A 27001-nucleotide genomic window follows, 5' to 3' on the forward strand; every position below is an offset into this window, starting at 1 on the left:
CAACACGTGACAGAATAAAAAGTGTCAGAGTGAGACATCTGACTATGACTAAAACATCACATCAGTTTACACTAAGCATTGACAACTTGAGCTCCAGTTTTTGGTTTAATTGAACCCAATGTAAAGATGAAAAACACTGGGTAAAAAGAACTGAAGCAGAAATAAAAAGATGATGCTGTTAAATACTGAACTATCATATCCTCATATCAATGTGGTTCTTGTGTCAGCTAATTAATTTCCTTTTATTCCAATACGTCCCATCATTTGAATTCTGTATAAAGTTTGTTGTCATTCACTATCAAAATACAATTGTTGTTGGATGAATGTATTTCATTTCATAGTTGCCTTTGCTCTTCTTCTGTTTATGTTTTATGGCGGCTGGCACCCAACACTTATAGCAGGCTGATCTCATACAGTAGGTCGGGTTCACACCTAAATGTCCGGTTCCTGAATCAAAACAATGCAAGGATGATATATTGTTTCAATTTTCCAGCTGGTCCGGTTTGCGTTCACAAAGACAAAGCTCACAAACGGTCCAGAAATTGTAAACAAAACTCACGTGGTGGAAACGTCATTTGATTATTGGTCAGGCAGTTGGCAGGTAAAGAGACAATAGAGACAATAAACCGCTCCTAATTTTCTAGCTGAATATTGTAAATCATGGAGCACCGTCAGATTCTGTTCATGTTGCTGTTGACCTGGAGCACATATCAGCACTTTAGTAGAGACAGCGGGTATTAAATCATTTATTAATGCAGGCATTTCCAGGTATACGCTATCTTCATCTTCAGCCCATATGTTAAGGAGGCATCTCACTTCGTCGTGAGTCCAGTAGTAAGTAGTTTTGTTGCCTAATCCTGACCAAGTTGATCTTTTCCTAAGCCTAACTAAGTCGTTTTTTTGCCTAAACCTAAGGAAGTTGTTTCCTGTGAAGACAGAAGTTTATTTTGAAAAGACTGTATGTAACGAGAGGAAATTGACACGTGTTGCTGGACATTTGTAGGAAGACGAACAAAAAAGGAGGAATGACTTTTTCTTAAGATATCATACGAACCGTTGCATGAGAATACGGTTCTTACAGCCGCCAAAATATAAGTTAGGGTGGGAGTGGTGCATTATTTTTATTGCTAAGAAATCAAACTCATTTTCAGTGAGCAGTTTTGCACATTGTTTTGCTTTAAGCCCCAAACCAAGTCTTAACCCTCAAACAGCCCTTTGAAGAATGTCCTCACTCTGCGCACGCCTGCACACACACATGCACACATGCACACATGCACGCATGCAGACACACACACACACACAGAAAGGAAGGAGGTAATTTCTCCTGCAGCTCGGTGGATTTCCTCTGTTCTTATCACTTCCACAGGAAAGGCATGAAGACAGACAGAAAGACGTGTATAGAGAGAAGTGAAACCTCATTTCTACCTCATTTACACTCAAATGTTGTACTTTTTTACTGCACATTTATTCAATTACTTAAGTTACTTTGCAGATTCAGAATATTAATACAAAATATAATCAGCTAAAAAATCATGTATTATTATAGATAGTCTACCCAGCAATATATATAAATTAGCTTCACCTTTACCAGTTACAACATTACTTCAAGTGATGAACATATTAATGCATCAAAAATGATAATCCAGTAATCTAATATATATCAATTATTTCGAAATGAGAAGAGAGTACTTCAAAATTACAATGTGGAAAATCAGGATGACAAAATGATTGATGCATCAAATGAAGAAGAAAAAGAAGAATAAGAAGAAGAAGAAGAAGAAGAAGAAGAAGACCATTGAGAGACAGGGGGAGGGGGAGCAGAGGAAACAGGAGGTGTGGCCTCCTGTTTCTCCTCCCCCCCTCCCCCAGTTGTTTAAAAGCAGTTGGTGGTCGTGCCAGCATCCACTCAGTGATGTTGAGGGGAGCAGGCATGACAGCAGTGGGAGAACTGGTGCTGGTACTGGGCTTACTGGTGAGCGCTCACTGTGAGGTGAGAGCACGAGACCCTGAGGTGGAGGAGGACGAGGAGGAGCTGGGAGTAAGAGGAGGAGGAGGAGGAGGAGGAGGAGCAGCGTCTCCCCCCCACCTCGAGAGGCTTCACCCCGGGGCGACAGAGTTCCCCCCACCCGGAGAGAGAGGGAACTACCCAGCCCGAACCGGGTGAGTCCAAAACATCCTGAACTTGAGCTGCACTCATCACATTTTTTCTCTGCTTTCGACTGTTTTCCCGCCTGGGAAAGTTCCATTCAGTGAGGAAAGCTGTGAAGTTCAAAGTTTGAAGTTCAAAGTAGAGCTGCAACAATTAGTCAGTTAATCGATTAGTTGACAGGAAATTAATCTGTAACTCTTTCAATAATTGATGTATCATTAAAGCTGCAGTAGTCAGTATATTTTTGGCATCGTTGGTAAAAAAAATTCCATAATAACCTTTCAGCATATTGTAATTCAAGTGTTCTGAGAGAAAACAAGACTCCTCATGGCTCTGTTTTCAAGCTTTAGAAAATCTAGTCCGTGACAGGAGACTGGCCAATCACCCGTCATTTCAGAGAGAGAGCGTTCCTATTGGCTGTGCTCCGGTCATGTGGGCGATGCTTGGTATTTCCTCAACATATCTCATCATGACTGCTGGGTCCCAAACTTTCTCATTTTACAGCTAAACAGTACACTACAAGATGATTCTGAAAACATTTGAGGAGAGAAATAGACATTACAGTAACAGAATATTGATTCATATTTGATCAGCGCTGCCTAGTTTGACCGTTTAGTCAGAGTTTACGAGTGGTTGACAGATGCTCAGAGACGGCAGCTGGACGGCTGACTAAAGCTCGGCTCTGATTGGTTGTTTTCCTCCGGTCTGTGAAATCCTCCAGATATGCGGAGGACACCGGAGGACACAGAGGCACATGATATTTTTCAGATTACCTGTCTCATGCACTACTGTCAGGATATAGGACCTAGTAACCGTTTAAAAAAATAACTTCATTAAATGGGCTAAATCTCTGCTAAAGGAAATGCCACGTAAACATTAAAAGATTTGTATCGACCATGTGACACAACATTTACTGATAAAAAATAATCAAATCATTTGATCATACATTGGTGCCCTAGTAGTGAAGCCTGCCTATACTTCAGCTCTGGAGGACTCGTTAAAACCACAGATGATTTAATAGCTGTGTGGCTCTTGCAGGATCGGTACATTGGTCAAGTCAATGTCACTGGCGCACGATGCTGCCAGGGATAAAAGATGTGCCACATCAACGGAGGATCAATATCAGGCATGAGAGGCTTCTAAACATACTCTTTATATATATTTAACCAAACACTGAAAGAACCAAGCAGGTCTGCCTTATTACACGATTTTTGCAACAAAACAATTATTCCTATTTTCACCAAATATAACACTGCACGTGTGTAGTTACAATTCTGGTTTATTACAACTTATTTTGGTGATCCTGTCCATCCGCCCTTTCAGTAATAATAACATGACACTCACCAAATTAATATCTCAGTTCTGGGAGCCAGTAGTGTAAAGTAACTAAGTACTCAAGTATGTACAATTTTGAGGTACTTTTCCATTTTATGCAACTTCTACTCCACTACATCCCAGAGAGAAATATTGTCTTTTTTACTTCACTACATTTATCTGAAGCTTTAGATACTACTAGTTACAGAGATTTTAAACAAAAAAATATATATAATAAAAAAACAAACACATTGTATTGTGTCTCCTTGACACGTTTCAGAAGTCTCTGAGTTGTCATCAGTTCCACCAAAGAGACACTTCTCTAAACTTCTCACATGGTTTCATTTAAAAAGCTGTTCAAATGATCCAATATTTCACTAAAGATGTGAGAAAAGTCAGAAACTGAAAACAGATTTGTGTATCAGGGCTTAGCGTCTTCTTCTTTCGTCTCTCCTTAATCATCTCACGACCTCTCAGGTTTATCTGGTGACCCTTTGGAGGGGCCCGACCCCCAGGTTGGGACCCACTGGACGAAACTAGATAAATGTATATAAACTAGCTCAAATTCAGTGTGGTGTTGTTTGTGTTGTGGGATGTTACATATGCTGCGTTTTTGCAATACAATACAATAAAACACACACACACACACACACACACACACACACACACACAAGTCACGCCTATTGCATACAGAAGTACCAAGCAGGGAGCACTTAACTGTTTTGACTGCCAGCATGCTTATAATAGGTTGGTACCACCCAGGCTGTTGTTGACACACACACACACACACGCACACACACACACACACACACAGGAGTCACACTTATTGACCCTTCCTTATTCCCGCCCTTTTTCGCTCTGTGCTCCAATAACAGTGGAGCAAGCAGAACCTCGGTCAACTTTGCCCTTTCCTGTTATACTTAGATGGATATGCTCCGTCTGTTCAAAGGTAACATTAGGCCTACTATGTAAGTCCCATTACACTGTATAAGGTCACATCTGAAGATAGCTAATGAATAGCTACATCAAGAAGAGTTAGCCTAATGTCAGATCACCAGCGTCATTCAGCTTTGCTTCCTCCTTATTTCTGTGGTAACGTTAGAGAGATTTGGAAAAAAGCCTGATAGGTTGATTGCTGACATATTTTTAAGATGACTCGAATTATCGTTTGCCGGAGAAGATCAAGGCTAACGTTCCTTTGAGTATATTATCTCTACGTGCCGCCCCAAAGTAACTATTTGTGTTATTTATTTGCATATACACGACATCTAACATCCCAACAGGAAGAGTTACCTGAGTAAAGTTTATCATCATGAATATATCTTCACATTGCATATTGTAGTCCTTGCTGTAGGCTCCTTGAAGCCCAGAAATCTGATACACACTGCAACAGCAGGCTAAACAGATCCGCCATCTCCATGTTTCTTTTTGTGAAGCTCGTCTGACCTAGCAACAGTAGCTAAGGCGGGTTCAAACCTGTACAAGGACTCAAAGGATTCAAGTAGGGCTCATTTTGAAAAATGTTCTTAACCAATAACCGACTCTCGTTAACCGATTATTAACCGTTAACCGACAAGAGTTGTGCCTCTCATGCAGCGGTGTACCAGCTGCAGGAGCACAACAGATATTGGTTGACGGGAGTCTCCAGTTCAGCGTCCGGGAGCGTTAACTTAGCAGCTACGATGCTGCGTGTAGTGTCGCGGACATGCAGCCACTTTCCCAGTAAGTCTCCACCACAGATTTAGTTTGGTTTAGCAGGTTGTCAGCTGTGTTTCTGCCCGGTGTAGCTTTAGTGAGTGGCCAACAGACAGTGTGTGTATTTGTGCTACGTTAGCAGCTCTAGGCTTCGTGCTCGCCGTCGCACACGTAGTCTGAGTAACTTTAGTGAGTTTCCAACAGACCGTGTGTGTGTGTTGGTGGTGAGTGTGAGGTTGTTGGTGTTGTTCTAGCTGTGAACGTAGGTGTAGCAGTGTGTGGACAGTTTATTTGTCGGTGAATAAATGCTATGAAACTACAACTCCTCCACTCCACTCAAGCGAGCCTGTATCCTGAAACTCCGGCTCCGCCTCTTAAGGTGGGCTGTTAAGGTGGACCAGCTTTTCTCCTTAAAGAGACGAGCTGCTCCTCTGAGCCGCTCAGCTTTTGAGTTAATTATTAACATTTCTTTTAACCGTTTTAACCGATAGCGTTAATCGGTTAAAATGCTTAATGTCGGTTAACGGTTAAACGGTTAATTATGGACATCCCTAGATTCAAGGATCATTTATTGTCATTCTGCAATCTTGGAACCCATTGGCTACATCGACAATGGATTGCATCTGGAGGCAATGGTTATATATCTGTGGTTTGGGTAGCCAGTGGATATCTGGGCCAAGACTTCTTTATCCGTGCGCTGCTCATTGTTTACAGTCCGATTAACAACTTGAGATGCGAGACTGGAGTTGAGAGATGATGCTTACGACCAGGTAATTTCATAAGTAGCCAGTTTACAAGCTAATTTTTAACCAATAAAAAGCTAATTCATTGTCAGACGATAGCCAGTGGGTTTTGAAATTACATTTCGGCCAACACAGACTGTTTACCAGCATTCAACCACAGCCTGCTCAAACGTGATTGGTCAATACTATTCGGACTACAAACTGAAACAAGAACACTTCGGATACCAAAATCGTATCCTGTTGCCCACAGATTCTACATGTGAATGCAAATGAATGCAGAATCTGTTTATAGAGTCGTTCTACAACTCAGGGTTGCACAACAAAATGCATTGTAGCCTAGTCAATTTATGCAAAAAAACATGACAAAACAAAACAAAAACTGTAGTACATCCCTAGTGCATTTGTTTTTAATCTGCTTCAGGAGGAATCAAATCAAATCAAATCAAATCAATTTATTTTTGTATAGCGTCAAATCACAACAGAAGTTATCTCAAGACGCTTTATATATAGAGCAGGTCTATGACCGTACACCATAGTTTAGAGACCCAACAGGATCCACCAAGCGCACTGTGGCCAGGAAAAACTCCCCGATTACTGGGCAGAAACCTGGAGCAGAACCGGGCGCAGGGCGGGCGGCCATCTGCCAAGACCGGCTGGGGGGATAGATAGATAGAAAGAGATAGATAGATAGATAGATAGATAGAGAGAGAGAGAGAGAGAGAGAGAGAGAGAGAGAGAGAGAGAGAGAGAGAGAGAGAGAGAGAGAGCAGCCACAATAGCAGTCTAGCAGCTGTAATAGCTAATACAAGTAGGACTGATAACACAAAACCAATAGTGGTGGATGGAAAGAGTGATAATACAACTATCGGAAAGCCAGCACTGTCCAGCATCTCTCCTCAGTACGTCCATGTGTATTGGTGTGGGACGTCCCTGCGATCGATGCCCGTGCGTTGGTTCCTGCAGCATCAGCATGCTTGCTGGGAGCTCTTGATGTCTTTGGCAGTGATTGAGAAGTGTTATTCTCCAGGCTGCCACATTGTCACTAGGTGTTGGAAATCCCTCGTTAGCATTGGTAGTCCCTCGTACAGACGTAGTTAATTAGGGATGGTAGCAGTTGGTGTCAAGCAGGCACCGACGCGGCAGCAGATGCAGCCACAATACCGGAGACCACCAAGATCCAGGTGAAACCCTGCTCCAAGTGTACCCATGCTCCAGGTATAACCTCGCTCCAGGTGTGACCCCGCTCCACGGTTAGCTGCGAGACAAGGAGGCACAAGGACTCCCGGGAAGGAATGAAGTTAGTAACAACATGGACATGGGACATGAGTATATACATAAGGAGAGGGGAGCTCAGTGTGTCATAGGAAGTTCCTTATGACAGTGTGTCATAGGAAGTCTCCCGGCAGTCTATGCCTATAGCAGCTTAAGTATAAGCGTTATCAACGAGGAAAGTCTTTAGCCTACTCTTAAATGTAGAGACGGTGTCTGCCTCCCGGACTGAAACTGGGAGCTGGTTCCAGAGAAGAGGAGCTTGATAGCTGAAGGCTCTTGCTCCCATTCTACTTTTGGAGACTCTAGGAACCTCAAGTAACCCTGCATTCTGTGAGCGCAGTGCTCTAGTGGGGTAGTAGGGTACTATGAGCTCTTTAAGATATGATGGGGCCTGACCGTTTAGCGCTTTGTAGGTGAGGAGGACGATTTTAAAATCTATTCTGGATTTTACAGGCAGCCAGTGCAGAGAAGCTAATACAGGCGTAATATGATCTCTTTTTCTAGTTCTAGTCAGTACACGTGCTGCAGAATTCTGGATCAACTGGAGAGTCTTAAGAGACTTATTGGAGCAGCCTGATAATAAGGAATTGCAGTAATCGAGTCTAGAGGTAACAAATGCATGGACTAATTTTTCTGCATCATTTTGACACAGGATGTGCCTGATCTTCGCAATGTTACGTAGATGAAAGAAGGCAGTCCGTGAGGTTTGTTTTATGTGAGAGTTAAAGGACATATCCTGGTCGAAGACAACTCCCAGGTTCCTTACGGTGGTGCTGGAGGCCAGGGCAATGCCATCTAAAGTAACTATATCATTAGATAATTTGTTTCGGAGGTGCTCAGGGCCTAGTACAATAACTTCAGTTTTGTCTGAGTTTAACATCAGGAAATTGCAGGTCATCCAGGTTTTTATGTCCTTAAGGCATGCTTGAAGTTTAGTTAACTGGTTTGTTTCGTCTGGCTTGATTGATAGATATAATTGGGTATCATCTGCATAACAATGAAAGTTTATGGAGTGTTTTCTAATAACATTGCCTAAGGGAAGCATATATAAGGTAAATAGAATTGGTCCAAGTACAGAACCCTGTGGAACTCCGTGACAAACTTTGGCGTGCATGGAGGACTCATCGTTGACATGTACAAACTGAGATCGATCTGATAAATAGGACTTAAACCAACTTAGTGCAGTTCCTTTAATGCCAATTAAATGTTCCAGTCTTTGTAATAGGATGTCATGGTCAATGGTGTCGAAAGCAGCACTGAGATCTAGCAAGACAAGTACAGAGACAAGTCCTTTGTCCGATGCCATTAGAAGGTCATTTGATGGTTGGAATGCAAACAGCAGCAACAAAGACACTTGACCATTGACTTTGACTATGATTGAGCACCAACCATCATTGATGTGAACACATATTCCACCTCTTCGGGCGGCTGTAGCTAAGTGGGTAGAGCGGATCGTCCATTAACCACAAGGTTGGCAGGTCGATCCCCGGCTCCTCCTACAGACTGCATGTCGAAGTGTCCTTGAGCGAGACTCTAAACCCAAAGTTGTTCCCCGGGCGCTTGCAGCAGCCCACTGCTCCTAACATACTTAGAATGTTTTAAATGCAGAGGTCAAATATCATGTGTGTACCTGTATGTACTATGAAAAATAAAGGTTTCTTCCTCTTCTTCATCTTCTTCTTCTCATCCTGTGCTCTGTCCTGCTGTCTGGCCTTCAAGTGCAACCTGACCTGGGATGCCACGATGGCACCTCTTAAGGTCTGTGTAAAGATGTGGGCGCATCAGTCTCCGAGCTCCCGTTGCTAGGTTAGCCTGAAGTCTTATTTCATCCATCTTATTTTCCTGTAACCGGACCTGAGCCAGGAGCAGGCTGGGTAGGGGAGTAGCATTAGGTCTTTGCTGGGTTAGCTCAGCTCTCATCCGGGCTCTCCTCCCTTCCTCCCGGGGCGGTCGACTCCACATTCGGTGGCATTCGGTCTGTCTGGTCTAGCTGGGTGGTCTAAAGATGCCTTGGACTGTGATTGTCTCAAGGACAGCTGCACTTTATTCAAATCCCACACTTCCTTTTCCGATGATGATGAGCGTAGGCTATCTCTGTCATATGCTGCAGATGCTCCAGTAATAAAGACTCTCGCGAGACTCACTGTCCGGCGACCTATTCTAACCTACATTAACCATTCAAAGTCAATGCCTAACCTTAACTATTCCAGGTCAATGCCTAACTTTAACTAATCAAGATCAATGTCTAACCTTAAAGGTCACCTATTATGCAAAATGCACTTTTCCATGTCTTTTAAACATCAATATCTGTCCCCAGTGTGTCTACAAGTCACCATAGTATCATAAAAGACCATCCTCTCTTTTTCTCCTGCTCCGTTTGTCCGGAAATGGGTGTCGAAAACAACGCTGCGCAGCTTTTCTTTTCTTCTGACGTCATTTGAGAATTAGCCATATAAGGGTTTCCTGGTCGAACCAGAGCAGAACCTTCAGTAGCTGACCCCGCCCCACAGCGCGTCACTGTCTCTCCTCCTCAACCGAACTTGAGCAAAGTAGCTCCTACTGTTAGTCTGCAAGAACCAGCAGAACAGGCCTCATGTACTCCCATCATCTAAATATAACATGTTCTTTCACAAAGGCTTTATGTAATTACACTGTTTAAACAGATGATATTTATATATTATATATATTTGATGTCATGCATGTAGCAGAGTACAGGTAGTAAATAGTGACTGTAAGCAACACAACACATTTCTGTTTCACAGTCAAACTTTATTTGAGTTGACAGATGACAATATTAATTATTCACAGCATTTGTAATCATCTCACCTGCAGTTATGTTAACATGGTACAGGAGAAAGTCTTCAGCTCTGGTAAACTATGGTAAGCTAAGCTCCGGTGGTCTGTAGTCATGGTAACACAGAGACAGCTACTACTGTATATAATATACCATTACTCTGATCTTCCATACATTTATCTTTTAGCAGAAATAATGAACTGACTACTGTTTCACATCTTCTATTTTCCACCCTGATGGTCGCTGTGTTTACACACCGTGTCATAGCGGTAGCATGTAGCTAACCCGTTAGCATGTAGCTACATGCTAACGGGTTAGCTCTGTATCTCCATGTAAACAGAGCCATCTGCTCTCAGCCATCTGCTCTCAGCTGTCTGCTCTCAGCTGTCTGCTCTCCTCTGGGATGATTCTGTCGGTCATTTCTCACAGATGGATCTGTAAAGACAAACGTAAAACAGAGTGTATGTTTACGGTTTACAGAGTTGATGCATAAGGTAAACACTGAGCTAACTAACAGAGATATAAATAGTATTATTTACCTGAGAGAAACCGTCAGGAAAACCTGGAATCTGGACCGCAGATGTTGATCATGTGTCGCCGATTTCTGATCAGATTCCTCCGGTAACGTGCGCTGGGTGAAGTTTCTGGTTTATAAACTTTATTCTAGCTCCTCTCTCTCCACTCGTCTCTCGAGAGCTTCTCCGGGAGGGAGGGGGAGGGTGACGCTGTTGTTGAGGACGTTTGAGTGACAGAAAATGCTGACCAATCAGAGCAGAGTGGGAGGAGACAGGCTGTGAATCAGGGGTTTTCAGACAGAGGCTGAATTAGGCTCTGAGGCAGGCAGACTCAGGCTGCAGTATGAGAAGAATAAAGGGTTTTTTGAACATTGCAGCATGTAAACATGTTCTAGTGCAACATTAAAATACATCTATGAACCTGGAAATGAGCATAATATGAGACCTACAGAGCTACAGACACAGAAATCAGCACTTTTGGAAATGGGCTGAAACAGAGGTTATAGAGACATGCTGGAATGCATGATCTGATTGTTTTTTTGAAAAAAAAACTTCAGAGACATGGTTTGGAGGTGTCTGAGACCTATAATAACTAGTTTAAATGGAGTATAATATGTGACCTTTAACTATTCCAGGTCAATGCCTAACTTTAACTAATCAAGATCAATGCCTAACCTTAACCGTTCCAGATCAATGCCTATCCTTAACTATTCCAGGTCAATGCCTAACTTGAACTAATCAAGATCAATGCCTAACCTTAACTATTCCAGGTCAATGCCTAACTTTAACTAATCAAGATCAATGCCTAACCTTAACTATTCAAGATCAATGCCTAACCTTAACCGTTCCAGATCAATGCCTATCCTTAACTATTCAAGGTCAATGCCTAACCTTAACTATTCCAGGTCAATGCCTAACTTTAACTTATCAAGATCAATGCCTAACTTTAACTACTCAAGATCAATGCCTAACCTTAACCGTTCCAGATCAATGCCTATCCTTAACTATTCAAGGTCAATGCCTAACCTTAACTATTCAAGGTCAATGCCTAACCTTAACTATTCGCGATCAATGCCTAACCTTAACCATTCAAGGTCAATGCATAACCACAACCATTCCAGATCAATGCCTAACCTTAACAATTCGAGGTCAATGCCTATCCTTAACTATTCAAGGTCAATGCCTAACCTTAACTATTCAAGATCAATGCCTAACCTTAACTATTCGAGATCAATGCCTAACCTCAACCATCCCAGATCAATGCCTTACCTTAACCATTCCAGATCACTTTCTGTCTGTGTGATCTCAAGTCATTCACGAAACAAAAAAAAAGAATATTTGGATTAAGATGATCCTCAGCTGAATGCTACTACCGATGGCATCACACAATGCCCAATCTAATCCAGTCCAGTATTTCCAGTTTTAATGGGACCTGGAGGTGCTATTTATTCATCTTCTTCTTCTTCCCTGCATACCTACTTTTTTGTATCAGTTGTTCTTGTTTTGTCTCTTATGTCGGATATTTCTATATTTTGTTAATACTGCGGGCGAGTTAGGGGCACGATATTGGAGGGTGAAGGGGTAGTAGGGTACGTAAATATGAACAATAAGTGAGACTATACTCAAATTTTACATTAAAGGACCAGTGTGTAACAATTAGGGGGATCTATTGGCAGAAATGGAATATAATATTAATAAATATGTTTTCTTTAGTGTATAATCACCTGAAAATAAGAATCGTTGTGTTTACGTTGCCTTAGAATGAGCCGTTTATATCTACATAGAGAGCGGGTCCTCTCTTCACGGAGTATGCCGTGTTGCTCCGCCATATTTCTACAGTAGCCCAGAACGGACAAACCAGACCCTTTTAACTTTTCCTGCTTGGGCCGGAGTCAATAATGTTACTCTCTCCAGTCGCCACCACTCTCTCTTGCTTCACCACTCACTTCCCATGTACACACACACTCTACGCACTGGCTCTGCTCCAATTGGCTTTAGAGAGGGCCATTCGTGTTTTCGCGTAAGCCACCACATCTCACGCTTGACATACGGGGAGGCTTCAGTTGGTTGCAATCTCCTCATCTCACCGCTAGATACCATCAGATCCTACACACTGGACCTTTAACTGATATGTGAGCTGATCTGCTGCATTTTCTTTAGATTTGGACGCTTGTTTTGGGAACAGTTTTTAAAAATGCGTTTCTGAGACTAAATAAGAGGATTAAATGTCTCGAGCACGCTCATACAGGCCTCCGTCATCATTCTGACCCACATCCATACATTAAACTGCAGGACTCCACAGATTCCCTGATAAAATGATCCCTGAGGGCTCCTAACAAAACAAACCTCCATTAGCTCAAAGACCCCCACAACTTTAAACTTCTGCTTTAATGGCATCGTTCACAAATGGAGCTCTTTGTGCTGTAATGGAGAGCAGCTTTCCAGTTTTGCTCTGTTTTTTTTTTGTAGTCCCAGCGTTATCATTGGAGGCTGAGGGTCGAGTGGCGGGGGTGGGGTATACATGCTTTAGAGGCCAGATGTCAACAGGTAGTTAAGTGCTGATGAAGTGGAGGTGGAAAAGTTTGTTGTGAAAATATCTGAGGCTTCGGAGGAACTTTAAGCATTGATTTTTTATTTTTTTTTATTTTGTACTCTTTTAATGTCTAATTTTCTTTTAACGTCTTTTTTATTTTACCTACCTGCCCAGAGACTATGGGCAGAAAATATTTGCTAGAAAACCTGATACATTAAAGCTCTCCTTGTTTTATATAAGATTAAAGTTCTTGGTGCATTGTCTCTCTTCAAATGCAGAAACATAACATAGCTTTGATTAGAAATCCTATGAACTTTACATGCTGATCATTTTCCACATCCTTAGTGTAGTTTTGAGATTAATTTCCTTCTTTCCTTTCAGTCGTTTGTTTTTACTTCATTGCTCTGAAATCAACTTGAAACTTGCTGCAGAGAGATAAAAATAAATATATGCTCTTATTTTGAAGATTTCCTGTCTTTGCACTCTTATTTCTTTGACAGCAGTCCATCATGGTGGCCTTCCAGGTTGAGAGGTAGATTTGCGGTGCGTTCCAATAGCCATATGCCAGAAAAGGATTTAGTATGTCCTAATATATAGTATGTCAAATGCAGTAGGCCAGAAATACCAGGAAGTCCTACTACATCCGGACGCATTGTGCAGTATGCAAGTCAGCATGCTTTTCTGGCTATTCTGACCCACAATCCTCTGCACAGCAGATATATAAGGTCAAGGTAAAAGGAGGAATGTTATGATGAAGTAGTATGTCCCAGTTGTATGCATACTGCATGCATCAGTATGTACTTTGCAAGGGCAGCTGCTACATGCACTAAAAGTAAAAAGAACAAGTATGCGATTTGGAACGCAGACGCATCGTTCTTTTGTCTCTTTGTTGTGACCTTTGACCTCCTTGGCTGCTTGAATTGCTGCTGATCTTGTAATCAAAGCCTCACCGAAATCCTTTTAAAATAAAAGTTCACCCAACTTGAACAGAAGAGGAAGATGACGCTCAGTGAGCAGACAGATTCAGTTCAAAGAGAGCTGAAGCTGCAGATAACGTGACCATGAAGGCATCATCATGCTCATTCAGCTGTTATCAGGAGACACACAGCTGGCAGATGAAAGGACGACACTCGGCGTCCCAAGAAAAGTGGGAAAAAAGGCATGTTGTTATCAGACTGATCATGCAGGTGGATAAATCCTGCTGCTGAGATGGTGAATCTGATCACGACCAACAGTCAGAGGAGGTCTTTTTTTTTCTGGAGAATGTGGTGAGCAACATAGCATACTGTTAAGAAAGTCTCTGGTGAGAAAGATTTTTAGTAGAATTGTTACAAATGTCAATGTGACATTTCCTGCCTCAGCCTCCCGACCGTGGCCGGAGGGAACAGGGGAGACACCGGAGTTTTGGTCGGAGACGATAACGTTTCTCTCTGCGGAGCCCCGTCACTTCACAAGACACGGGAAACCTCTGTTGGTCTGGAGGAGCTGCAGCAGTTATTTCTGCACAAACGTCCACTGTAGATTCACTAGATATTCTCAGAGCTAAACTAACTCGTCTGCAGTGTGTAGTGTGCGCGCATGCACGTGAGAGTGGAGCGAAAGAGCGAGAACGAGCGCGATGTGTGAGTGAAGGCAGGCAGGCAGAGGAGCAGAGTACAGCAGAGACTCCGGTCCTGGAGACCAAAGCTACGGTCTCACCCGCGTCCTCCGACCGCGGCCAACACTGTTTAACAGACGGGCTTCACTAGATACAACCAAGAGGATTTGGTTCTTCACTGGAGTTTGTGTTGGAGTCTGAGTCTGAACAGCGTAGCCACACGTGAGCGCACATGGGACACCGACCAGCAATGATTTATACGTGTAAGAAGTTACAAACAGGCCCTTTAATGTAGGGAAGAAAAAAGCTAGCCAAATCCAGAGTTATTATTTTCTTCCTCATGTGAATGAGACCCAGACCGAGGCCGGAGCGAGGGCTGGGAGGCGGAGTTAAAGGAAACGCTACTGCAACTGCTCTATGGGGGATCAGGGTACTTTAGGCCATTTTTATTTCATGCGCCACTGAGCAACTTTCATAAGAATGAACGGGAGCCCGCCTCCAACGCTGTATCCAGTTCTCTTTATACATCCATGGTTCAATACAATCCAGAAGTTATTTTGTGATGTTTTGTAGTTGCGGGCCCTATGTTAATTGCAAAATAGTGATGTAACACAACTGCTACTTTCAGTCTGGGGGTCTTGATCTCAGGGTTTGGGATTCGTGGGGTGCTACGTGGTGCTCGGCTCCCCTGAAAGAGACATGAGCTCGCCAGAAATCCTCATTTTTAGAAATTTCTTATCTTAACTTCTGGTGCCCCTGGTTTGTTTCTATATAAATGTATATTTTCCTGTATTTAGGTCCCTGAAATAAATATGATAATAGTAAAGCACTTGTGAATGTACGTGTTTATTCATGCATAACAAACACACTGTCTATTCCTGCTGTGGCCATCACGCACCATTAGGTAGCCTAACAATAATGTTTCTGTTTCTTTGCAGTCCCAGACAAAAAATGTATTGATAGTATATTTGTGCACATTCATGTATGTGCGTGCATGTGAACAGTACCCTTCCTTCCACCCTCCCACACCCCAACCCCGAAAAATAGGGCTCCCCCGAAAGCCACGGTGTAATTCGAACACTGCTTGCTCCCATATACAGAAGTAGACATGTCTTGTCTCATAATCTTACAAATAGCAGCTATTTATTGATATGATTTCATCTTTGAATATTTAAAGTTGTTTATTTGGCATTCATTTATTACCATTGTGGGATATATTGTCTGTGATAATGCATAACTGATGATTAATCCATGTATTAAAGCTGAAGTAGGCGAGATTGGAGGAAATATGATTAAAAAAAGTTATTTTTATAAAACGGTAAAACATGTAACCTGAAAAAAATCATGTTCCTCCGGTGTCCTCCGGTGTCCTCCGGTGTCCTCCAGATCCTCCGGTGCTCCTAACGGCATCTGAAAGATTTCACATACCGGAGGAAAACAAGCAGTCAGAGCTGATCTGAGGTCTGCTGTCCAGCTGCTGTCTATGAGAGCCGGCTGTCAATCACTCACGAACGCCGACCAAACGATCAAACTAGGCAGCGCTGATCAAATATGAATCAATATTCTGTTACGTTAATGCCTATTGGTGAAGGAACGCCAAGTTCCGGTCACATGACCGAAGCACAGCCAGTAGGAACGCTCTCTATTTGAAATGACCTGTAATTGGTCAAAGTCTCCCGTCACAGGCTAGATGTTCTAAAGCCTGAAAACAGAGCCATGAGGAGGAGTCTAGTTTTCTCTCAGAACACTTGAATTACAATATGCTGAAAGGTTATTATTGAATTTTTGCCCAATGATGCCAAAAATATACTGACTACTGAAGCTTTAAGTAGTTCCAGCAGGAAATAATTGCCTCATTTACCACCTGTGCTATTACTGTGTGTGTGTGTGTGTGTGTGTGTGAAGGTCAGCCAACACTCTCGTTTTGCCAGTCTTACAGAGAAATTATTAGAACTTGTCTCAACTTGTTGCTGCACCCCCAATTCGACTGTTATTAGGCCATTAAATAGATTGGACTGTTATCAGGCCATTAAATAGTTGTTATCAGTTGCTATAAGCACTATAGATGTGGATCAATAGGGGCCTACTACACCTACTACGTTGTGAAAGCGAAAGTGAAACTTAAAAGCAACACGTTCTAACATGTAAAACTGAATGAAACGTCACCTTTTGAATACAAACAAAAAGGCTTCTTTAGATTTCGGCAACAAAACTATAACTTCTTTAAGTTTAGGCAAAAAGAACAGTTAAGGTTAGGCAATAAAACTACAACTTCTTTAGGTTTAGGCAAAAAGAACAGTTAAGGTTAGGCAATAAAACTGCAACTTCTTGTGTGAAGTTAGTTAAGTGAAGTTAGTTAAGTTTAGGGAAAAATATTGTGTTTTAGCTAAAAATACTACGAACACAAAGACAACCACACATTGTTGGTTTCACACCGGATGCGAACGCCGGTCTCGGGAAAACCCTTTGTTCCACTTATGCTCCTGTCATAATTACTACGATCGCTAGAGGTCGCTGTTGTGTTCTTTTAAACCCTCTTTTCGATGATCTACCATGTGAATAAATAATAAAACCTACTAGTGGGTGTAGTAGGCCTCTATTGACCCACATATATGGGGCTTATAGCAAAAATGTATGAAATCTTTATTACATTGAACATTGAAAGTGTGGTAGGGAACCTGAAGACATCTGGGCCAACTGAAAGCTTTTCCCACACACCAGCACTTTGAGTCTTTGAGTCTTAACACAGTTTTATTCACTTTACAAATGTGCCCCCCTTCTTTAAAATTATGCACCAGCATAATTCTGCTGTTAAAAAAATGGAGCTGCAGGATTTTTACTACTTTTTCCCTAGGCTAAAGGAGGACAGATGTAAAAGATATAAATATCAGAGATTAAGCTGAATCACGTGAGGAAGAAAATCTGAGCAGAGAGAGAAAGGCTTTAGTTCATGTTAGTTCAGTCTGACAGGACAGATTAAAACTGAAGATAAAGATTAAAGGTTTATGCTCCGATGTTGTTCCAGCGCCTTCGAATCTCTACATTTCCAATCAACCTGATGATGTTTGCAAAGATAGATACTCTATTTGTCCCCATGGGGAAATTAGTGTACCGCACGGTCACAAGGCATTTCATCAAAAACAGAAGGCAGTGAATAAAGGGGGGGGGGGGGGGGGTCAATACTGTCGCCCAGATGGCAACAATTTAAATGAGGAGGCAAGGGGGTGCCTCTTCATCATTCTGTCTCAGTAGATGCATTCCATACTTGGTAGCGTGTTCCATAGCAGTTTGCTAGCCGTTGTTATAGTTTTTCTGACGTTTCCAAACCAGCAGATGATACAGAAGGTTGAAACACTTCAATAAAGATACAGTAAAACATTTGAGCATTTTGGTGTGGACATTAAATGTGCTCTTTATGATATATAGAACATTAATATAGCATCAAACAACTATTTGCTATGTAAAGATTAGGGCTATCAAAGTTAACGCGTTAACGCAAATTTGTTTTAATGCCACTTATTTATTTAACGCATTAATGCAACTTGCTATTTTTAGGTTGAAGCGGACTCAGTTTTTAAGTTAGAGTGAAGATACTGGCATCATATGAAACTAGAAAACCTAAGGAAACCATACGGATTGGTACCAACCATGTCATTCTAGCTTGTTGTGAAGGAGGTTAAATAACGCTCCAAACTTGCGCTAAATTTTGGCGAGGAAAAACTGTCACCACCATTTTCAAAGAGGTCCCTTGACCTCTGACCTCCAGATATATGAATGTCAATGGGTTCTATGGGTACCCACGAGTCTCCCCTTTACAGACATGCCCACTTTATGATAATCACATGCAGTTTGGGGGCAAGTCATAGTCAAGTCAGCACACTGACACACTGACAGCTGTTGTTGCCTGTTGGACTGCAGTTTGCCATGTTAGGATGTGAGCATTTTGTTTTATGCTAAATGCAGTACCTGTGAGGGTTTCTGGACAATATCTGTCATTGTTTTGTGTTGTTAATTGATTTCCAATAATAAATATATACATACATTTGCATAAAGCAGCATATTTGCCCACTCCCATGTTGATAAGAGGATTAAATACTTGACAAATCTCCCTTTAAGGTACATTTTGAACGGATAAAAAACGTGTGATTAATTTGCGATTAATCACGATTAATATGGAAAATCATGCAATTAATCGTGATTAAATATCGATTGAGATCACTAGTAAAGATATAGAGGAGTAGTGTCTACCTGAGCAGAGAATGAAGTCCCTCTCCCTCTGTGTGTTTTGTAATCAAAGCTTCTCTGTGCTCTGTTTAAATAGCCAGGCAGTTACAGCTGATAACGTCGACTCGACTGACGGCGCCCTCAGAAACTTGTGATATCATCAGTATCTGGATGCTAACACTTTTGTCCTATTTGTACTAATATTTTGAATGCAGGACGTTTACTTGTATCGCCTGGGCCACACTGCCTATCTTTACCTGTGTGGCAGTTACCTCGCTGTACTGTTGCATCTTGCACTTGTGTGGTGTCCACACGGACACCGTTGCTGTTGATAATGCCCATCGGTGAATGTTTTATTTCGGTTCATTTATATTTAGTTTAGACAGAAGAAAGTGCACGCTAAACTATAAATATATGACAGATATATTGAAAATATAGTGAAAGGTGTCAGTTGCTGAGCCCTGTAGGCGCGCTGCTCACATGAGCTGTGTGACTGCTCTAACCTGTTAACACGGGCGGCGAAATGAAAATCAAGAGGTTCCGCAATGCACAGGTGCTGCTCAGGTAGGCAGTGCAGCCCGGGTGTAACAGAGTATTTCTACACTGTAGTATTACTACTTTCACTGAATTCAAAGCTCTGAGTACGTCTTCCACCTCTGGGCAGCAGAAGTTGCCTGATATCAGACAGAACCACGGTCTGGACCCAGGCAACAGCAGAAGCACTACATTAGACCTAGATGTTTTTGGCGGGACCTCAGAGGGCCGGCCCTACAAACCAAAAAGTCTGTCACTGAGTGACTGTCCAGCGCGACGCGTCCGGCTCACCAAACTTGGACCAAGCTGTCAAACTAGGTGATCTAGTTCTAAAACCAGATTTAGCAGTGGCATGGCCTATTTCTCGCTTAAAATGTTTTCAGAAGTAGAGTTTGGTGGATTGTTTAGACGGAATAACAGAAAGTTTACGAGCAGGCCGCCATGTTGTTTCCTGTTTGAAACGGCGAGCAGGAAACCAGGGACCAATCAGATGCATTCCACCAGAGGGAACATCACCGCTTGAACGGCCAGTTGAGTGGAGCAGCGCGTCCCCTAGTGTCCTCGTCGGACCAGGTGGACGTGTACCGCTGGATTTAATATTATAGAGATGACCGCTGACTATTTGTGGAACAATTTAGCCACAAATCCACAGACTGACCGTACACGGTCCGACCATATACTCGGTTTGGAGTCTTGTTTATAATAATAATGTATGAAATGAAAATGTGAAAGCTGTCTTTGGTAGTTAAATAAATCAATAATTGGCAGATGCTTATTTTGTGTGTGTGTAGTTTATTAACTGTGTGTTACAGCAGCAGGATAAGGAGGAATTTCCTGTCCAGCTCTTTGTGTCTGTGTGTGTGTGTGTGTGTGTGTGTGTGTGTGTGTGTGTGCGTGTGTGTGTGTGTGTGTGTGGGGGGGGGGGGGGGGGGGGGGGGGGGGGGGTGCGTTCACGTGTGCGTTCACTCCGGTGATGTCACAGCTCTCCACAGGAAATGACACGGGGCTTTTCTGAGTCAGAGGACTTTGTTCACATGTAAAAACAATGGATCTATAATTATACAGTACTACTGTGTAATATTCTCTCTGGTCGGGGTGTAACGGTACACAGGAGTCACAGTTCAGTGGGAGTTTGTGTAGCAGATAAAAACCCAAATGAATAAGAATCTGTTTCTTTTCATTTATGTTGAACAGACAATAGTGCGATGCCACCGCTGAATCTGGTTTCATTTTTGAACTAGATCACCTAGTTTGACAGCTTGGTCCAAGTTTGGTGTGGCGGACGTGTCGCGCTGGACGGGTTCATTTGTATAAAGGACTGTTCCCAACCTTTTCATTTTGAAAGAGCAACGGCCAATGAGGAAACTCCAACACTCGGCCGACCAATCGTGTAACTTCATCACTCAGTGACAGACTTTTTGCGTTTGTAGGACTGGCCCTCTGTGGTCCAGCCACAGGATGTTCAGAATGGAGGACGGAACCTGCCAAAATCAAAAATAAATCAATAAATGACTCATTTGTCATTAAGTGTAGCAAAAATAATATTCACAATAAATGCAGCCATTAATTAATTGATAAAATGTAATATATCAATTCATGTCACATTTTATCAATTAAATCTTTATATAATTTTTGCTACATTTAATGATATTTATTTATTTATCTATTGAGTCATTCATTTATTGAATGATTTTGGCAGGTTCAGTCCTCCATAATTCAGGGAGAATGTAGACACCAGAGATCACAATCATGCTCTCATGGACATTTGAATGGTTTCATATGACAGGGAGGGTTATCTAGTCACCCCAAATCACATCGATTACATAAATGTATGTGTACATGCTCTGGTTAAAGATGAAGAATACTTGAACGTTTCACAGGAACAGAAAAGAGGGATGTTGATCTATAAATCCAAAGTGAAAATATGTGTGTTTGTGTTTACTGAATGAATGTGTTTGTATAAAGAGTCTCTTCCAGAAACACAGGAATGATTGTGAAACATGAAAGTGGAGCTGAACTCTCAGAGCTGTTGGTGACACGGTCGGCCAGAGTCAAGCAGACAGGAAGTGATGAGACAAACAGTTCAACATCAACATTACAACATTACAGTAAACACATATCAACACGGTGTAGGGTTGACTCCAGAGAAGATTAGACGGAGGGGGATGAGGTAAAAGAGGAGCAAACAGGAACACAAACAGAAAGCATGTTATAGTCCTAGTAATGAATGAATGAATGCCAAACAACTTCTAACATTCTTATATGAAATAATATCAATAAATAGCTGCTATTTGTAAATCAAAATATTCTACAGTCGTGGGCAGATTATGAGAGAGCAGTCGCCTGGATGAAGAACATGGCCTCCCACCTGTCCTACACTGGAGTAAGATCCCCAGACTGAAAAAGTGGTGGTTTTGCGTTTCGTTGTAGACGTTTGTCTTTCCAACAAGGGCCCTCCCCCCCTGCCGTGCCACCCCTCTTGTTTAGTGACGAAGTGTTCTCCAGATAATCTAATGAGTTTTTAAATGGTAAATGAATCTTATGTAAGTATGTTGAATGTTCTCAACCCGTGAAGGAAAAACCCCTCTGGGCTCTTCACTGTGACTTCATAGTGTGTGTTTCTGTACCGAAACACACACACACACACACACACACACACACACGGTCTGTGATGACCCCGTCAAATCACCAAACACACCTTATCTGACGTCTGTAACCCTGTGACCTCATCACACACACGTGTTTATAGTTAGCTTCATTCACCGCAGCTGCTCAGTGACTCTGATTGAAACCTCATTGTGTGTGGGTGTGTGTGTGTGTGTGTGTGAATTCATTATATTTAAATTTAAGTATGACCTTTTGTCATTAAATTTCATGTTCAGATTCAAACCAACAGTGAATGTATCTACTAACAAGTATTGTATGTAACAAAGCCTGATATATCTTCCTCTGTGCATAGAGCTCTATGAACACACACACTTTGGTTTCTTTTGACTCAAACAACATGTTCCATACAAATACTCACTAGAGCACCAAATGTGGATTCATCCGCCGCTGAAAATAGTCCCCCAACAAATGCACTATTCGAAAAAAACTAAAGTGACCAGCTGGAATTTACTGATAACTTTTGAAAACATGAAACTGTATATTGGTGTGTTTTTAAAGGTGTACATCTTGTGTACCAATGGGCTTGGAGCTGACAGCCACAGACAAGAAGTCAGACAGGAAGTCAGACAGCTGAGAGACGGACTAACATGTTGGTTGGTTTGGCTCTAAATGTAGGATTTGTTGTCTTAAACTTTATATAATATCCACTTAGTTTGTTCACCACATCAGTATTAAAGAAATCTCTCCACGTGTTTTTGTTTTATTCAGCAACTCCAGCTCTCATGAGGCTTTGCCAGCACAGTAACATCTAAGAATTATGGGAGCTGCAGTTGACAGATGCACACAAAGTAATTCCCAAATGATTGTATTGTTAAAGGAATAGTTTGACATTTTGGAAAATATGCTCATCCTCTTCCTCTGATAGTCAGATGTTCAGATGTGGGAGCGGTATCGATCTTCTCATTCAACTCTTCCCAAAATGTCAAAGTCCTCCTTTAAGATAACTGTTGTCTGTCAGTGAGGAGAGAACACCATGGTTGACCTCTGACCCCACACAGGACGAAGAAAAAAATAAATTGCAAACAAGCAAATTCTCCTCAAATGATCTCATCCGTCTCCCTGAAACACAGCATCGGTATCTTGACTCTCTCTCTGTGTGTGTTGTGCAGGAACTGGTGTGCGTTCGTGCAGCGGCGGGTGGTTACCATGGCGGTGGCGTGTGGAACAGAGAAGTACACCATCCAGTCTCAGAGTCCGTGTCCGAGTGGGACGCCCGACTGCCAGCTGGTCATGTGAGTACACAACGATAATAACAAGTGTCAGTAGTGGAGGAAGTCCTAGAGCAGGGGTCAGCAACCTTTACTATCAAAAACAAAATCTGTCTGGAGCCGCAAAACATTTGAGCATTGTGATGAAGGTAACACAGTTTATAGTCTAAGTATATAGAATATAAGTCTAATGCATTGAGGGCCAAAGTGCAAATGTACTACGGAGTATTAGGGCCACATTGAGAGAAAAAAACCCGGAGATTTACAGAATAAAGTCATAACTTTACGAGAATAAAGTCATAACATTACAAGAATAAAGTCATAACTTTACGAGAAAAAGAAAAAATAACACGTAAAATGACTACTTTATAATATTATGACTTTATTCTCTAAATCTCAGATTTATTTTTTTCCTCAATGTGGCCCTAATACTCCATTGTACCGTCATACCATAGACCTACAACAATGAGCAATAAAAATGAAAATGTAAACAAAAATTAATTTCCATTTTTAACAATCCACAGGGAGCCACTGGAGAGGGGCTAAAGAGACGCATGTGGCTCCGGAGCCGCAGGTTGCTGACCCCTGGTCTAGAGGAAAAGTCCTGAAGGGGATCACTGAAGTCATCTGTTACGTCCACAAAGTGGAACAATAACTAAACAACAACCAAATTAACACAGAGTCAACGTGAAGTTTCAAACTGTAACAGTTTATTTCAGTACAACGGAAGGTTCACAAATGTGGGGGAGGTAGGGACAATATAGTTTTGCCAAATAATCAAAATTAAGAAACCAAAACTAGGCCTAACTAAATCTGTCTTCTTTAACACAACAAACAAAAAGACTGACTAACTTATCTACTAACAGCAGTTTTACAAAACATACATGGGATGGCAACAACCACTAAACCTAGTGTTTCTAGACATGAAACAACCTACGTACAAGTGTACAGGGTACCCCAGACTTACCTATGCCCTCTACCTCCTTACCACAAACCTTATCTGTCCTTTCCCACTGGAAACAAGAGACTTCAACATACAAATACCTCATTACAAATGAGTTAGAGAGAGAGCGAGAGAGCCCAGAGTGTGCCTCTTTTATGGGCAGCCCACGACAGCGATTGGCTGGATGGAATTAGTGTGAGCTAATTGCAGCTGGCAAACTCTGCACAGGTGGACTCCAATCACCTCCATTAACTCTTTATCCTGGAAGCACCTGCAAGACAAGGAGGAGGGGCAGAACAACACAGGAGAAAACTCTGCAGGCCTGTCTGGCCCTGCAGGCACGTAACACAAGTCATTTATAAGCATGTTTACATGCACAGTGGTCTCACAGTTATTATCAGATTTTGGAAGTGTTTTGGTTTGTGTGTGTTTGCCAGCAGCTAGTATTCAGATCATTCACTTCAGTAAAAGTACTAATACCACACTGTAAAAAAACTCTGTAACAAGTAAAAGTCTTGCATTGAAAATGTTACTTTAGTAAAAAGTATAATCAAGAAAATGTAGTTAAAGTATTAAAGGGACTGTTTGTAACTTCTTACACGTATAAATCAACCGGGTCGATGTCCCATGCGCGCTCGCATGTACACTCCCCACTGCAGAAGAGTTAGTAGCTCTGAGAATATCTAGTGAATGTACAGTGGACGTTTGTGCAGAAATAACTGCTGCAACTCCTCCAGACCAACAGAGGTTTCCCGTGTCTTGTGAAGTGACGGGGCTCCGCAGCGAGAAACGTTATCGTCTCCGACCGGGTGCCGTTGTCTCCCCTGTTCGGTCGGGAGGCTGAAGCAGGAAAAGCCAACACTAGGATCAGCAGTGATTCATGGAGAGACCTTCGTCTGGTCAGCTAACATTACTGCCAAGCAGCTGAAATATAGAGTGATATTGTGCTTTTAGCTGACGTGTGTCGCCTCACTGTGTTGAGAGATGCTCCTTCATGTCTATTTAGAGTGAGTAAGCGCGAGCCCGATGCTGACTTTCGTTGACTTAACAGCCACAGGTGTCGCTGTTAACAAGACATTCTGATTCTTACCAACAGTCCCTTTAAAAGTAGGCTATAAAAATGTCACCTATGACTGTTCTACTATTATATATTCTATCATTAGATTATTATTACTCATGCATGAATGTAAAAGCAGGATTCTACTGTTGGGACGGCGTGTCAATATACGCTTGGTACATAGTGTCCTTTCAAAATAAACTTCGGTTTTCACACAAAGATATGTTTAGGCAACACAACCACTTAGTTAGGGTTATGAAACGGTCGTGGTTGACGTTAACTTCACTGACTAGTGACTCAAGCGACTAACGACTGACGTGACAAAATAAGTCAACGTTACTTTTAGTTTCATATGGAACATGAACACTGGTCTTGTGGTTGAAAGTCTTGTGTTTGTTTGACCCATCCACCACACCTTCCACCCAACCATTAATACTACGTCACTTGCTCCGACCGTCGAATAACACTGCGGGTGTGTTTACATTGGACAGCCCGGTTTGTCACATAGTGTCGCTAAAGGGTTCCTCCGTGCGTCGGTTTCCGATGCCCAGTCTGCGGTATTTGATGAGTTGGGAGTGAGAACGGGTTGTTCTTGTATTATGTTTTCAGATCTATTTCCATTACAAACCAGCAGTTTTAGTTACTTTACAGATTACAGTTTTCATCCCCTTCCTGTCATGTATCTCCAGATGTGTTGATGTTGAATGTTTGTGATAAACTGAAGGATGAGGTGTTCCTTTATGGGTTGAGAAAAGTCTCCTACTTCTCAAAGGTAAATTAACTCTTTAAAAAGCCTCTTGGATCAGCTGGGAAAAGCATCGTCACAAAGCTGAAAACAGGGCTGTTATTCTGACACCATGAGAGTTGACTTTTTAGAGATACGTTGTTCTCACAGGACAATAACGCTACAAACATATGATCATATAGAGTATGTTGCATTGCTGTAGACTGAACTAACCAACAGTATATAAAGGAGTTAAAACATCTAAGGCAGTAAAATGCAACATACACATTAATGCAGCAGTAATATTATTCCAGAAACATCAGATATAATAGTCAAACACTGACAGGGAACATTTTACTGCACAATGAGTACTTTTACTTTTCATTCTTTAAGTATATTTTGCTGATAATACTAAGTATTATCAGCAAAATATACTGAAAATCTACTTACATACTTTTACTTTTGTAAGGTTTTGAATGCAGGACTTTTATTAATAGTGGAGTATTTTCACAGTGTGGTATTACTTACAGTACTACTTTTACTTACTTACTTGATGATCTGAATACTTTTTCCACCAGTGATTATCCATTAAGTGTTAAAGGGACTGTTTGTAAGAATCAGAAATTGGTTGTAACAGCGACACCTGTGGCCGTTAAGTCAACGAAAGTCAGCATCCTGTTGCTCGCGCTCGCCCGTGTGCACGTGCTACCTGAATGTGAACAAGCATCGCTCAAAACAGTGAGGCGACACACGTCAGCTAAAAGCACAATATCACTCTATATTTCAGCTGCTTGGCAGTAATGTTAGCTGACCAGACAAAGGTCTCTCCATGAATCAATGCTGATCCTAGTGTTGGCTTTTCCTGCCTCAGCCTCCCGACCGCGGCCGGAGGGAACAGGGGAGACGCCGGAGTTTTGGTCGGAGACGATAACGTTTCTCTCTGCGGAGCCCCGTCACTTCACAAGACACGGGAAACCTCTGTTGGTCTGGAGGAGCTGCAGCAGTTATTTCTGCACAAACGTCCACTGTAGA

The 27001-nt window shown here is 42.0% G+C and overlaps 2 protein-coding genes across 2 annotated transcripts in view; both read left to right on the top strand.

Annotated features, from left to right (window-relative positions):
* LOC141773450 (cytochrome P450 3A30-like) overlaps positions 1-27001 on the top strand; it is a 302943-nt gene that overhangs the window by 64020 nt on the left and 211922 nt on the right. The window lies entirely within an intron of this gene.
* mmrn2a (multimerin 2a) overlaps positions 1911-27001 on the top strand; it is a 59276-nt gene continuing 34185 nt past the window's right edge. Inside the window, exons 1-2 of the mRNA XM_074645260.1 lie at positions 1911-2160; positions 23147-23269. Of these exons, the coding sequence (XP_074501361.1) occupies positions 1913-2160; positions 23147-23269 (371 nt within the window). The 5' untranslated portion in view covers positions 1911-1912. The remainder of the gene's footprint in view (positions 2161-23146; positions 23270-27001) is intronic.

The sequence above is a fragment of the Sebastes fasciatus genome, chromosome 9 (assembly GCF_043250625.1).
Source record: "Sebastes fasciatus isolate fSebFas1 chromosome 9, fSebFas1.pri, whole genome shotgun sequence".
NCBI classification, from domain to species: Eukaryota; Metazoa; Chordata; class Actinopteri; order Perciformes; family Sebastidae; genus Sebastes; species Sebastes fasciatus.